Source organism: Silurus meridionalis, chromosome 12, assembly GCF_014805685.1.
Source record: "Silurus meridionalis isolate SWU-2019-XX chromosome 12, ASM1480568v1, whole genome shotgun sequence".
NCBI lineage: Eukaryota > Metazoa > Chordata > Actinopteri > Siluriformes > Siluridae > Silurus > Silurus meridionalis.
This window is the reverse complement of record NC_060895.1, coordinates 10,466,774-10,480,836: the sequence shown is the minus strand read 5'-3', so window position 1 is coordinate 10,480,836 and position 14,063 is coordinate 10,466,774. Positions and strand designations below refer to the sequence as shown.

The 14,063-nt window shown below is 38.1% G+C and overlaps 1 protein-coding gene across 4 annotated transcripts in view; it reads left to right on the top strand.

Annotated features, from left to right (window-relative positions):
- sgsm2 (small G protein signaling modulator 2) overlaps positions 1-14,063 on the top strand; it is a 41,869-nt gene that overhangs the window by 16,335 nt on the left and 11,471 nt on the right. For 2 of the 4 annotated variants that reach the window (XM_046863545.1, XM_046863543.1), the window contains exons 3-10: positions 6,734-6,902; positions 9,851-10,015; positions 10,133-10,200; positions 10,318-10,466; positions 10,744-10,878; positions 12,114-12,238; positions 12,350-12,417; positions 13,677-13,840. In XM_046863545.1, coding sequence (XP_046719501.1) covers positions 6,734-6,902; positions 9,851-10,015; positions 10,133-10,200; positions 10,318-10,466; positions 10,744-10,878; positions 12,114-12,238; positions 12,350-12,417; positions 13,677-13,840 — 1,043 coding nt within the window. Of the gene's footprint in view, positions 1-6,733; positions 6,903-9,847; positions 10,016-10,132; positions 10,201-10,317; positions 10,467-10,743; positions 10,879-12,113; positions 12,239-12,349; positions 12,418-13,676; positions 13,841-14,063 lie in introns of all 4 variants that reach the window. The other 2 variants (XM_046863544.1, XM_046863542.1) reach the window with 1 other exon arrangement.

Genomic DNA, 14,063 nt, shown 5'->3' with positions numbered 1-14,063 from the left:
CAATGGCAGCTTGGCAATGCTTGGATATAAACTTGGATGTATTCAGTTCAAGGTAGTGAGAAATGGCATGTTTTTCTGTAATGCAGTGGATTAAGTTGATTTGTGGAAACTTTCTCTCAGCGTAGGCAGAAGGCATCACAGCCAAGCCGATTCGCATTTGGCTCGGTTAGATCAAAAGTCCAACTGATCTTCTGTACTCTTGTCTCTTTTGCACAAGAAATTACAGCTCTGACAGACAGTCAGATAAAATCAATATTTAATACCCTCATGAGATTGCCTGGCCAAAGAGGACTAGGAAAATGAGCAGAGAGCAAAAAAAAATAGAAGACTAGAGGTGTTGGCCCCCTTGATCTATAGTATCTGGACTGACATTTGTCTTTTATGTCAGTTTTTCACCTTTGGTCCCCCTTTATTCCTCTGCATGAATGGAAATCAGGATTCTGATACCAGGTTGATGCATTTGCATGAGCACGTGTATGTGACTGTGAGTGTGTTCATTATAGCCATCCATCCTTACTGTAATCTTTAAGTAAGAAACTCGCCATTTTAGTTCCTTGTTAGTGGGCTTGGTGAGAGGAATGGCATGCTTTAACACACTCAGCCTCCTAGTGTCTGTCCCAGTGACGACATCCTGCTGCTATTATTAAAGGTGTTGTTCTGTTGGATAAATTTCACACAGCAGAAATAGCAGGGGTGCAGTATAACGCCGTTTGACAAATTTCCACAACCCTTTATTGTAGCTGTCAGTTATTATTTGTGGTGTTGGTAAAAGTGGTTTTGGACTGATTTTATATGACATTAAAGCCTTCACTGTATCCATAACTAAGGTATAGTGATATTTTGTGTGTGTGTGTGTGTGTGTGTGTGTGTGTAGAGTTAGCGATACCATTTCAGAAAATCTGTGAATCTAAGCTTAGTAGTTATGGTAAGCATGGCCAAACGTGTTTGCAGACAAATGTGGTTAAGGGTCTTTATATGAACCCCTCCCAAACTTTCTGTCTGCATCCCAGACCACTGCAGGGTGCGGTTTGAGATGGATGAGTCATTAATCGGCTCTTTGCTCTCTCTTATCACACTCCTGCTTTTCCCCCTTGCTTTTTTCCCCTGTTTTTTTGGGTCCAGCAGCTTGTTTTCCTACTGCCAACACTATATGCTATACTTACTTAGCAGTGTAAAGTATTTTTTCTTGAGCAGCACATACAGGGGTCTGAACGGTAAAACACGGTTAACCTGCGAATGCATGTATATGACCTCATGATGTTCAGATCAAATTACGCAGAAATTCTGAGTGTCTGACTCATCTACACTATCCTGCTAATTAAACCTAAACAGCCCCAGTGACTGTAGTCGCCTGCCATGTACCCAAAAATCAGTGTGTTTTAATTGTAGATTGGACACTCACTCTCAGTACTCAGCAATATCCTCATGGGCTTTGTACACACTTCAAAGTAAATAGGTTTTCTTTTGATCCTATTTGTAGTGCCCTGATAGCAGATTACAAGTACTTAAATCTCATTTGTTTGTTCAGATTGTAGTTTTAAGAGGAAAATTCCATTCTGAACATATCAATGTTTATTTTTAATATATGTTATATTATATTGTTTATTCGATTATTTTACACTAAGGTTCTGGTGCCAGTGGGAAAGGTGCCTCTTGCTAAAGAGAATGATGCAGCAGCACTTTAGTCATTTAGCTCTCTCACTACCTTATCTGTACACTTTCACGTAATACATCAGTCAGTGCCATTGTGTTTCTCTTCGTGTAGATCTCTGCTTTAAATTCAAACAACTGAATTACATTTACATTTTATGAGTTTGGTTAATCATCATATGGTGACGAACGGAAGAATGTGTTTTTTCCACACATTTATTGTGTTTCAGGCTGGACTTTTCAGTATGGACATGAGCATATGTGCAGTGGTTGGTGAGGAAAGGGTGAAAGCTAAATAACTATCAACATACTTAAATTATACATGCAAATACCCAGCTTTGTTTTTAAATGCATGCATCAGACATGAAAACTGAAGAGTTTTGAAATGGAAAAAACTCTTCTAACTTGCATTTAATCCATGTTCCTGTTCTCGTTCTTTGACGTCAATAAGTGCTGCACACAGAATAACAAAAAACCCCTCACATGAAATCTGATTTAGCTGGGCAGACTGAGTCACATGTTCAGAAATCCAATGTTAATTAGATTTGACCCTTACATACAAACTATGGCTAGAATCCGATTGGAAATGGTTGGATTTTGTGTGCTATTTTTCTGTATTAAACTAGAAAAAATGGTTTAAACTAGACATGCCAGGGACAAAAAACGGGCAGTCCAACTACATATAACCATTTGATATTCCATTGGTGTAGTTTTCAAAACCCAGGTGAGCCCTTTGGACCCTTTCAAAGCTATGAGTCATAATGCAGACATTAAAAGCAATATTATAACATTTATTGATTTCAAAAATCCTTAAAAAGCAGACCACATGACTGATGAATCAGTAGGCTGCATCCATTTTCACAGATTTACTCAGTCAGCATTTTGTACCATAATAACAAGCCGGAGAAGATGCACAATGGCTTAATGGTAACGCAGTAAAGAGGAAGAAGTGAAGAAATCTTTTAGATCAGACAAAAATGAGATACTAGCCAATCGATAGGAGGATAATCCATTCTGTTTGCACTTTTAAGTAAGGTTAGTTTACTAGTTCTTTAGTTACCAGCAAATGAAATAGTGCCCAAGAGTGACTTTGATAGCTAATGTTACCTGGCTTTAACATTGCCACATGCTGCTGAATGTCATCATTGTTGCATAAAATGTGTTGGTGTTGTGAAAACTAACTTTAGTACAATTGATTTTTTTACTATTACACTTGAAATTGAGCATTAGTCTGGCACCTGCCACAATTCACAGACCCTCACTCTCTGCATTGATTGTTCTTAACATTTCTTTACCTCTTTTACCCCAACTTTTCACCTCGTGCTCTCACTCCGTTTTCTACTCTTCTGTATCTCCTCTCTATTCCTCCCACACAGCATACAGCTGCCCGTTGCTTCTGTAATGCAGTTCATTACTGTCAATTACAGTGACTCACATCTCCAGCTTGGCAGCACATTCACAGGTGGCTCCTCCCAACAAAGGCACAGATGTCACACAGACACACACTCGCTCGACTCCCACCCCTGTCATGGCCAATTATGAGTACTGATTATAGCCATGGATCACCAGATCATCACTAGACATTTGTCTCCTTCAGTAAATGGTTGTTCATTTCAGGTTGTAAATCATAACTTCAGTTAAATACTCATTTAAAGCATGACCCATATTCAGAACAATTAAAAACATCAGAAGCAAAGATGGTAAATCTTTTTGAGATTCTGATCTATACTGATCGTATCCCATAATACTAAAAACTGTATCCCATAATATTTGCACATTTGTCTAATCATGCTTCAAAACTTACATTAAAATTGATCCCTGGGCAAGCCACTAAAGTACATTGAACATTGTGTAGCCATAAAGCAATAAAATATTTTTTCAGTCACAATATGCAGATTTGCTGTGTGAAAAGGAAATATTCCACTCAGCATTACACCACTTCACCAGCCTGAACCGCAGGCCCCAGAAAGGTTGGGTCCGTGAATTCCTGCTGGTGAGACCATTCTGTGTAAACTTATACATGAGATCAAGCAGTTAAATATTAAAACCAACACATTAGGCATTAACAACCATAACACAGTGAAAAAGATTTAGATTAAAAATAAATTCATTCAGATGATTGATATTTCATCCATAAAGTACACTGTTTTGACAAATGAATTTCACACCTATAAAATTACTTTGTATGCCTTTTTGTTATGATTTTATTTCACTGGTACCAAGAGGCCTAAATGAGTATGAGAGTATTACAAGTATATGACTTTCCTCCTTACGATAATGACATTGAATTTATTAACTAGTCAAAATTAAATATGTAACTAGTGGATTTACAGAGTGTATTTTAATTGTTTTAGAGCCACAAGTTAATATCTAATGTCTTTTAAATATAATGTTCCAAAAATAATACTTGTTCCAAACATTTGAGTTACATTAGCAGGGGACATGAACTTAGGATCGAACCAGGAACCCCTGGCAATTATGTTTTAGGTTCAGCAAAGGAAAGATTTTTAAATAAAATTTTATTTTAACAGTAGACATTGTCACAAAGCAATGTAACAAATGTATATCCTCTGAGACCATGCTTGAAATGCACTTTAACTGTATTTAATCTATCTTCCTGCTCAGTTCATTCTCTTCCTCTCAGCCATTGTTATCTGTGCCTCTGCCATAATTAGATTTGCTAATGAGCTCAGAGGAGGTTGAACTATGGAGATGTCAGGTCCGGACAACTTCTTTTCCCCACACTTGCTCAGCTTGGCTGTTCTTTCCATTTGAAAAGACTCAGGGAGCTTTCAGCTATTAGTATGCTATTAAGTGTCCTTCTGTCATTTCCTAAGCAGAGCTGCAAAACTTTCAGCTCTGTGATTTGTCAGGTCTAATATGGTCAATCAGCCTCAGCTCATTAAAACCCATGTGAAGTGCGAGAGACAATTAACAATACTAATTCCCTCTGATTGAGTGGAGGGTATTCAGTTGAATCTCCATAAAACCACTATTGCAAGGGGAAATTGGCCCTCTGGCACTTCTTCAAACTTTCATATTACAAAATCATGAACGCTTGAATTATTTAATTTCATCCTCTGCGATTTTATAGCAATGTCTTTTTCTTATAGAATGCCAATAAGCACATTCTCTTGACATTGTTGCATCTGTTAAATTTGCAGTACATTTAAACACACAGGTTTTCAAAATGTGCACCAGCATGGTAAACACAGAAATATAAGTGTTTTGATATACAACTTGCCTATCTTACCCCATGACCTGTTATGTATGCACCATGCCTGTCTCATTGTTACCTACAGTGCTTGTTTTATTAAATGTACTTTTTAACAAAGCACTTAGCACTTAGATGATTCATCTGATGCATACACACAATGGTTAGGTCTGACTACTTGTTTAATAATAAAAAAAAGCGGTGCAGGAGATAAGGGTTTCTGCCGACGGACAATCCTGCCAACAGTATGTTCTGGTGGAGAAGCAAAACATTTTCTGGATAGCTCAAATGAGAAACCAGGGGCATTGCAGCGAGCATTTACCTGCAACGGGACTGTTTCTGGTATAAAGCCACTTTACTGGACTGCAAACGCAGACAAGGTTTCCATAGACAGGCAACACAGATGAATGAAGTTTAATCCCACAACTGCAATATTGGTGACTCTTTAGACCAGGAAGAGCAAGAGCTTTAGGATCCTGAAATGCGCAAATATAACTTTATTTACAAATGGTGCATCAGTACTGATCTGACATTAACTTACTTGAAAAAAGTGCCCTGATATCATGTCACTATGTGTTGTAAACTTAGTGTACAGTACATTGTCATGCTAATGAACAGATGGCTTGAAATGACAATTATCTGGATGCATTTCATGGCTAACGATAGAAAGTCAGACTCAAATTCAGACTGCAAACTGTTTTCTTGACAAACTATCAAGAGTAGCTAATACAGAAGCTACAAAATCTCCAAATGCAAGTAACTGTATAACAGATCGAATGGTATTTAAAGTATTTTTAATGGAGAGCACAAAAATGGCTAAACTGAGTGTGCAGAACAGTATCAGTGAGCACAAGGAATTACATTTATGGCATTGGGCAGAAATTTAAATGTACATATTTACATATACACAATGAATTAGCTGTGCATGGTAACACCCAACATAGAGATCAATCAAATAATTCCATGATGCCACTGATTGCTTAATAGCAATTTGGGTTAAATTAAAGTGAAACTTAAGTCCAACAATGAAAGTTTTTTTTTCGTTCAGTTTGCTGGTACTATGCACCAAAGTTTGAAAATTGTTATTTTGCCTGATCTAATAATATTTTTCTGCGCACACATCCATGAAAATAAGCGGCAGAGTGACTTGAAGAGGCAGCTTTAGTGTTGCATGGCCAGCAATAAAAGAGCTATTAGCATCATAAAACTGATTACGCAGTCCACCAGTGCCTTGATTGCTCCAAGATATCAGTAGCATCCATCATGTTAGAAGAGAGAAACCTGACTTTATCCCACTTGCCACAAAAGATGCAAATTTGCAAAAGAGTGGCCTTTAAGACGCATTAAACATCATTCATTCTACTGTCACTGCTATTAATAAGATTATTCGTCGTCTTTTTAAAAAGCAGATAGACACAGTGATATTAAAACCTTTCTTTTGGTGACTGTTTGAGGCTAATCTGAGTTTGTTTACCCAATTGAGTAGGAATCCTGCAGGGCCAAGCAGAAGCGGTAGCACTAACATGTTGTTTGTTCTGTTTGCCCTGCTAAATATTTACCACAGCTTCAGCATCGTCCTGTAAATCGTGTTGCCAATAGTAATTGTGTTTTGCACTCCACTTTATTTCTATTTGTCTGGGGCAGCTGTCTGAAAAGGTACCTGGCTCCACACCATCTTGAAGAAAGCAAAGATTTTGCAAAAAAACAAACAAACAAAAAAACTTTTCTAGCTAGGTTCACTGAAAGCCGAGCCCCTTTGGGATGTTTTGGGGAATTATGGATTTTAACAAGTGTGGTCACTGCTCAGTATAATGTATATTCCCCTCTCTGGGTCTCTAAGTCTGTCCCTACCCCCTCTTCGCCTTTCAGGTGCTATTGAGGCTTGTCTGGGACACATGCTGAAGCGCAGAGCTGCAGGCTTTCTCCGTAGTGATAAGATTGCTGCCCTCTTCACCAAAATTGGAAAGGTGTACACAACAGCCGAAGAGGTGTGCCGCAAAGTCCAGGATCAGTTGCAGCAGCAGGCCGACATCACCAGGTCTGAGATTTCACATTCTAAACCCTTTTCATGGTTTATTATTCATACATACATGGATGGATGGATAGATAGATACTATAGATACTGTAGATAGATACTGTAAATACTGTAAATAGATAGATAGATAGATAGATAGATAGATAGATAGATAGATAGATAGATAGATAGATAGATAGATAGATAGATAGATAGATAGATAGATAATCATTTTATTCATCCTAGAGGGAAATTAATGAAATCATTGTTAGTAACAAGCTAACAAAAGCAAACTGTAATGTATATAATTCCTGCTGTTTTATTAAGTGTTCTTTTCTTGTTGTTTTTTTTTTTTTTTTTTACAAATTATGACCTCTGTTTAAACGCAGCATCAGCTTTTTTACGGGATAAATCTTAGGTGCACGAAAAGGGAATCTGTCAGCTTTGGATCATTGCAGCCATACTTGTTATGCCCGGCTGTTGCAACATGATATTATTCATTGTTCATAACTATAGATCTATGCAAGACATTGGAAAAACCACAGAGCTGTTTGGTGGTTCCCTAAGCGCTCTTTGGAGCTTTCTAATATGAGTGATGCAATGGTTTATGAGGACGAACCCATGCTTCACTTGACTTCTTATTTGCCCATTAATTCTCCATTAGCAGAGCCATGTGTCATGTGTAGCACAGAGGGGCTTATGCATAAAGCTTCCTCTAGGAGCCTTTGTCTCCTGTGTGCACCTATAACCATGTAAAAACAAAGAGTTTTAGCTTGCACTCAGCCTTAATGCAGTGCATCTCTTACTACTTTCCACTCTACTGAGGCCCCTTTTTCTCAGTTACTCCAATTGCCGTGCCAACATTACAGCATCATGATTGCTAGAACAAAGGACAAACTTGCTCATTAAAGGATCTCTGTGAAACAACGATTAAGATGATGGCTGATAGCTAAATAAAAGTTTATGACTAAGCACACTATGGACTCTTACAGATTTGTTATGGCAAGGTGGTTATTGCACTCATGGCATGCTCGAGCGCTATTGTTTTCTGAATTTGCTTGTCATCTTTCTCTTACAGTGGCACTAGGAGCTCTGAAATCTAATCAGGCTGCATCAGCTGATAGGAACCGTTGGTGGAGCCCCATCGTACAGTGCAGACCAGATCTAATTTAGTTGATCCATTCTGGGTTTAAATTATGTTAGCTGGATGTTGCTGTGAGATAAAAGAGGAGTAGACCATTGGCTCATAGGCAACAGTGCAAATGTGTTCTCTTATCCCCTAGTAAGGGCTTCTCACTTCACAGAGATGACTAGTGTGATTTGGGTCAATCAGTTCAACGTACCATCGTACAGAATTTGATTTGTATAATTCATGCTGTTTGTTCGATCTGTACATTTCAAATAATAGTATATGTACCATGTTAGCTCTTGAATACCCTCCTATCCTGTAGGAGGACATGTCCTGATCTTTACTAAACAGTAACCTGTCATTGAAGATCACTAATGTGGCTAAATGTTTTAAACTTTATACAACCTATTATTATTATATTACCTAAATTCTTATTTGTAATGCTAAAAGCATTGCTGGCATACTATCTATATCAATCTTTTTCTGTAATAGCATCAGTTCTTCTAGTCAGGTATGGTGTCACTGCTTTCGGTGCAGAATCTGACTTAAAAATCGCAATAGCGTATGCATATCTTGAGCAGTTATCTCAAGCACTGAGATTTATTTCCTTAAAATGGCCTGCTTGGTTGCACCCAGCTTGACTAGCTGGACACAATGAGATTGATTCTGGAATGATAGTAGGTGGGGGATGAGGGAGAGGCAGTGGTGCAAGAAGAAGGAGCATTCATCTTTAGGCTCAGCATAGCCAGACAGATCAATGGGTTGTTGGCTCACGTCACTGTTGAGCTTAATTATGTTGGTACCCAAAATCCCCACCGGATGTCTTCATGTCTTTATAATTTCCTCCTTAGTGTAGTGGCTGATTACTTTAACAGTGCCATCGAGACATTTTTGGTCTTCAGTGTATCTGGAAAGGTCACGCTGTCCTCATAAACTGATGTCTTCATTTCAAAAGTTCAGTTCAGTTTTATATGTGTAGTGCTGTTAACAATGTACATTGTCCCGAAGCAGCTTTACAGAATGAAATCGTTTCTGTAATGTACACATTTTAGCATCATAAATTAGTCTCTGTATATCCACAATGAGTAAGCTGGTACCTACAGTGGCAAGAAAATAACTTCTGAGATGTTTTAGGAAAGAAACCTTAGGAGGAACCAGGCTCAAATGGCAACCTATCCTCATCTTTTATGTTGTTTTTGAAGAATCACTTTTTTTATAATCATGGTTCGCTTGATATTGGTACTTAAGTTTGAGGAATAGGTACAGACACATTTACATTGGATTGATTTGAACAGTAGCATCTAGCTGTCCACGTCCTCATATTACTCACTGGTTTTAAGAAAGCAGCGCTCCGAGATGAGTCTTACAAGATGACACAATCCCTTTATATGTTTTTTATCATGACTGTGTAAATGGCTTTGCAGGTATAAGTGGCTGTGAATAAGCGTGTCGTGACTGCTGCTAGCCCTCCTTGTCTGCAGTAGATAAGCTGAACACTGTTGCTCCCCTGTGGATAGACTGTGTGACAAAGTACAAAAGACTACATGTAAAGATAAATAACACACCTTTTGGCTCTGTGATACTGAAGATACCATCATTCTGTATCTTCAGTGCTTATGCACACGTAAAAAAAACATATTTTTATTTCATTTTTATTTATATCTATATGTACATCTGTGTATACCTCAAATAAATTATTCCATGTTTTTATATTTATTTTAATGTAATGCAATATAAAATTGTATTTATTTATATTTCTATTTTTATTCTATTATTAGCTGTATATTACGGCATATTGATTAGCTGGAGTTCTGTTTTTCTGGTCATATCTTGCTCTCAGAAGGACCCAGAGCACAAGCGGACAGGAGCCCCTCCGCAGGCAGGGTTCCTCTGCAGGCCGAGTTCCTCAGCCTCTCTCAGCTCAGGCTATCAAGCACATCTGGGTCCGTACTGCCCTTTTTGATAAGGTCCTGGACAAAATAGTGCAGTATATTGTGGATAACTCAAGGTAGGATGCAGTGTATACTGTTACTACTGCTCATTTGTGCATGTTGTTTTGTATAAACTCTTTTCTAATGAAAAAAGTAGCCGACGCATTCAACTTGTCCTCTCTGTGTGTTTGCAGTAAGTATTATGAGAAGGAAGCCCTGATGCATGACTCTGTATTCGGCCCTATCTTGGCAGCACTTCTCGGTGAGCCTGTTTAAATTCTCAATGCCATACCGTGTTTGACAAAGTAAACATAATGAGTTTTGTTTACTCAAACATTGACCCTATTTCTCCACTTTGATTGGTCTTGAATTATTATAGTTGGTCCTTGTGCTCTGGAGTACACCAAGCTGAAAACGTCAGACCATTTCTGGACGGATCCTTCAGCCAATGAACTGGTCCAGAGGCACAGGATCCATGGAGCACATCGAGGCCAGGAGGCATCACCCAGCCGCAGGCCTGCTCTCGGGGTGAGTGACATCAGCATGAGGGGCGTGGAAAGGAACGAGTGAAATAGTAGATATTTAATATTTGATGACAAAATACTTTTTAAATGCAAACAACATGATGCCAAAATAGATTCTAGATAATAGGATCATCATTAGGGTCAAAAATATTCAGTTCTGTTGTCAGTGAAATATATGTAATTCCCCCTTTTTTACTAGCTTTCAGGCATTTGATGGACTGTTGCTCTGAATTTATTAACATTTTGGTTTGAATTGTTGCATGTTTTAATCCTGGTCTCAGATTCGTAAAAGGCAATCCAGCGGGAGCATGTCTGAGGATAAGTTTTCAGCCTCTGCAAGGGAATATGTGGAGTCTCTCCATCAGAACTCGCGTGTACATTTGCTTTATGGAAAGAACAACGTGCTCGTTCAGCCGGTGAGGAACTCCACACACTTGACATTTGTGTTTAAACAAAGGTATGATTAATCAGCTTAGTTAATCCCGGTACAGAAACACTGCAGGGAGGCCATTTTTAATCGCTGAACACTCAAGTTCAAAAGACACTGCTTTAGATAGCAAGATTGCCCACTGTGTTCAGTCAATGACTGGAGTTCCCCCAGGATGAAAGGCGCAAGTTGTAAGCTAATAGGTATACAATCAATCAAATTAACTTATAAATGAAATGAGTTGAAACAGAATGAATCAAAGCTCCTGTAACAACTCTAATGCGGAGCACCAGTGAGAGACATAGCTTTCTTGTGAAAATGTTATCATTAGATCAGGGTTTTACCCTAATAAGTATAAAGTATATTATATTTATATCCAAAAGGTGTATTGGGTAGTTCATTATAAAATAAAATAAGGATCGTGGCATCATTTTGTGATGATATGATGGTGAGTAGATGCACATAATGCATTTACTATAGTCTATAAGTTGTTTTTAGGAACCAAGATGATGCAGTATGTATAAAATAAATGATACAATAATTATATTTCAAATGTAAACAAAACATTACGAAAAGAATGAAATAACACTCATTATTTTATCTTTGCAAAATGCTTTATCTACAGCCTAGGTCTGTGAATTTGGATAATCCTAGGAACAATGGGGAAATACACTTTGGGTGACTCTGGGTAGCACTACACAAACACACACACACACACACACACACACACACACACACACACACAAATGTATAAACTTATCAAATCTCATGTAATAAGACTCATAATAGCTCAAGCAATAATTCAAGATATTTTATTTTATACAAACATATCCAAATTACAGGATATTGTGCTTATATGTTTAAACATCAAAACTATAACCAAAGAGATATTTGACAGAATTGTTCACTAGTTACCAGATGGTCTGTCTGGGTTCATAGCTAATTCATAGCAAATTTACCTATAACTCCAGCTAGAACAAGATGTTCTAGCTGGAGTTATAGGTAAATTTGCTGTAGGTTTAAAACCTCTTAAAAATTACAAACCTAAGATGTTTTATGATAAAACTATGAATCAAATCTGAAAAGCAATACTGAGTTTGGCTGGATTTGATAAGGGTATGAAGCATACTGGACCTGGTCAAGTCTAAACTCTGGCTTACTCTTTTGCTGACAACTTTGAGAACTCTAAGTAACACAAGCCGTTTTTTTTTTATTTGAGTTTAGAAGAAGGACATGGAGGTGTTGAGGGGTTACCTGTCTTTACATCAAACTGCTGACGCACTCACACTGAAGTGGACGCCCAACCAGTTAATCAATGGTACTCTTGGAGACTGCGACCTGGAGAAGAGGTAGCTCAGCAAACACGCACACATCAATTTCCACACTCACATTGATTCAGCAGTATACCTGTACTGCCACATAAATTGACTCTGACACACATACTGATCCTCTGCTCACAGTATTTATTGGGACTACGCATTGACAGTACCCTTGAGACAGATAGTCTGCATCCACTGTCACCAACGGCGTAAGTCTTTCTTTTTTTATTCTGTAATTCTGGCATCGCTAAGTCAAGCCAAAATTTGGCTTTAATGTGCCTCATAGATAATACATGTTTTGTGACATCATGTTTATAAAATGTTACAGTAATCTGTACAGTCATCCGCATTCTTTTTAAAAAAGTAGCTATTTGAATGTATAATTGAAAAAAATGATTTTACATGGCTAGCACAGAGCATTAGCAATAAACATTTTTGCTAATTTTGCATGCAGATCTTTCACATTTTCTGAACCGTATAAGGAGATTGATGCCAAACACAGGGTTTTTACTTTTTCACTTACACATTATCACTCTTTACATTAAGACTTTAGTGCACACCCCTGCCCCATGACAATATCCAGTACCCAGGCTAACAAAGTGAGCCTTATGGTTTGCCAAGGTTACTGTCGAAGAACTGCTACACAGAATATAGTTCTGACTTTTGGGATAACCTGTAATGCTATCTCCACACCAAGCCTTACTTACTAATGCTCTTGTAGCAGAACTCCCCAGAACCACAATCTTCCAAGAGGAGTGAAGGTTATTATAACAGCAAACAGGACAGAATTCACTGAGCCAGGTTCTTGGGTAATTGTGGGGGTGAAAGTAACTTATTATTTTCAAAAAGGCGCAGCAAACAACAATAAAAGCTGTCATGTGTACATTTAGTTTTAGATGATTTTTGTTAGTGGCCCAGAGTATAATGGTCACCATTTGCTTAACATACAGTACAAGGTACTAGGTGCTAGGGGTTCCTTGTACCAGTGAAGGGTTGCCAAATCTTTCTGTTCATTTGTTATAACAGATCAACTGTAGGCCATGTGAAAAATAGAAGCTTTAAACCATTGTTCAGTCCTATTATTTGAGGTAGTCTTAATGATTTCAACATTTCATGAGTCCACCTGAGGACCTATGTAAGTCAAAGAGTGCCAAATGACCAAGTACTTTGCAACACACTTTCTAAGGGTTGGTCAAAGGTTCGTTGAAAAATTAAGTGTTCAATCTTCCTAGAGTTTATCTAAATAGAATCTTAGAAGGAGTTACAGAAGAAAAAAAACAATTAAACTTTTTAGTTGTCCTTTTTGTAAGAGAGTGCTAAAATCCCTGATAATATTTCTGCTTTATTTATGAGTTTGTTGTACTTTCTACTTTCATATAACAAGTCTTTATTCGTGCACTGTGCTTAACCTGCCCCTAAATCAGTAAAGTTTCAATGCATTCATATGACACATGGCATCTTCTCTCAGCGGATTGTGGTGGGACTTTGGTGTTGGTGAGTCAGGATGGGATCCAACGGCCCCCTCTTCACTTTCCTCCTGGAGGTCACCTGCTGGCTTTCTTGTCATGCCTGGAGACTGGCCTACTGCCCCGGGGGCAACTAGAGCCCCCTCTCTGGTCCCAGAAGGGCAAGGTGAGTACATTGTATGTCACGGTTTGCAATGGGATGAAGTAAGTGCAGTTTGAGAGATAAAAGTGGTAGCTTCTCTAGCTATCTTATGTTTTGCACCAAAAATCTAATGGCAAACAAATCATGTTTGGGGCCTCTTTATGAAACATCAAGTCCTGTTAGAGTAGCTAAAGTTCTTACTTTTGAAAGCCACTCACCACTTTTGTTCTGCTCTGCTCTGCTCTTA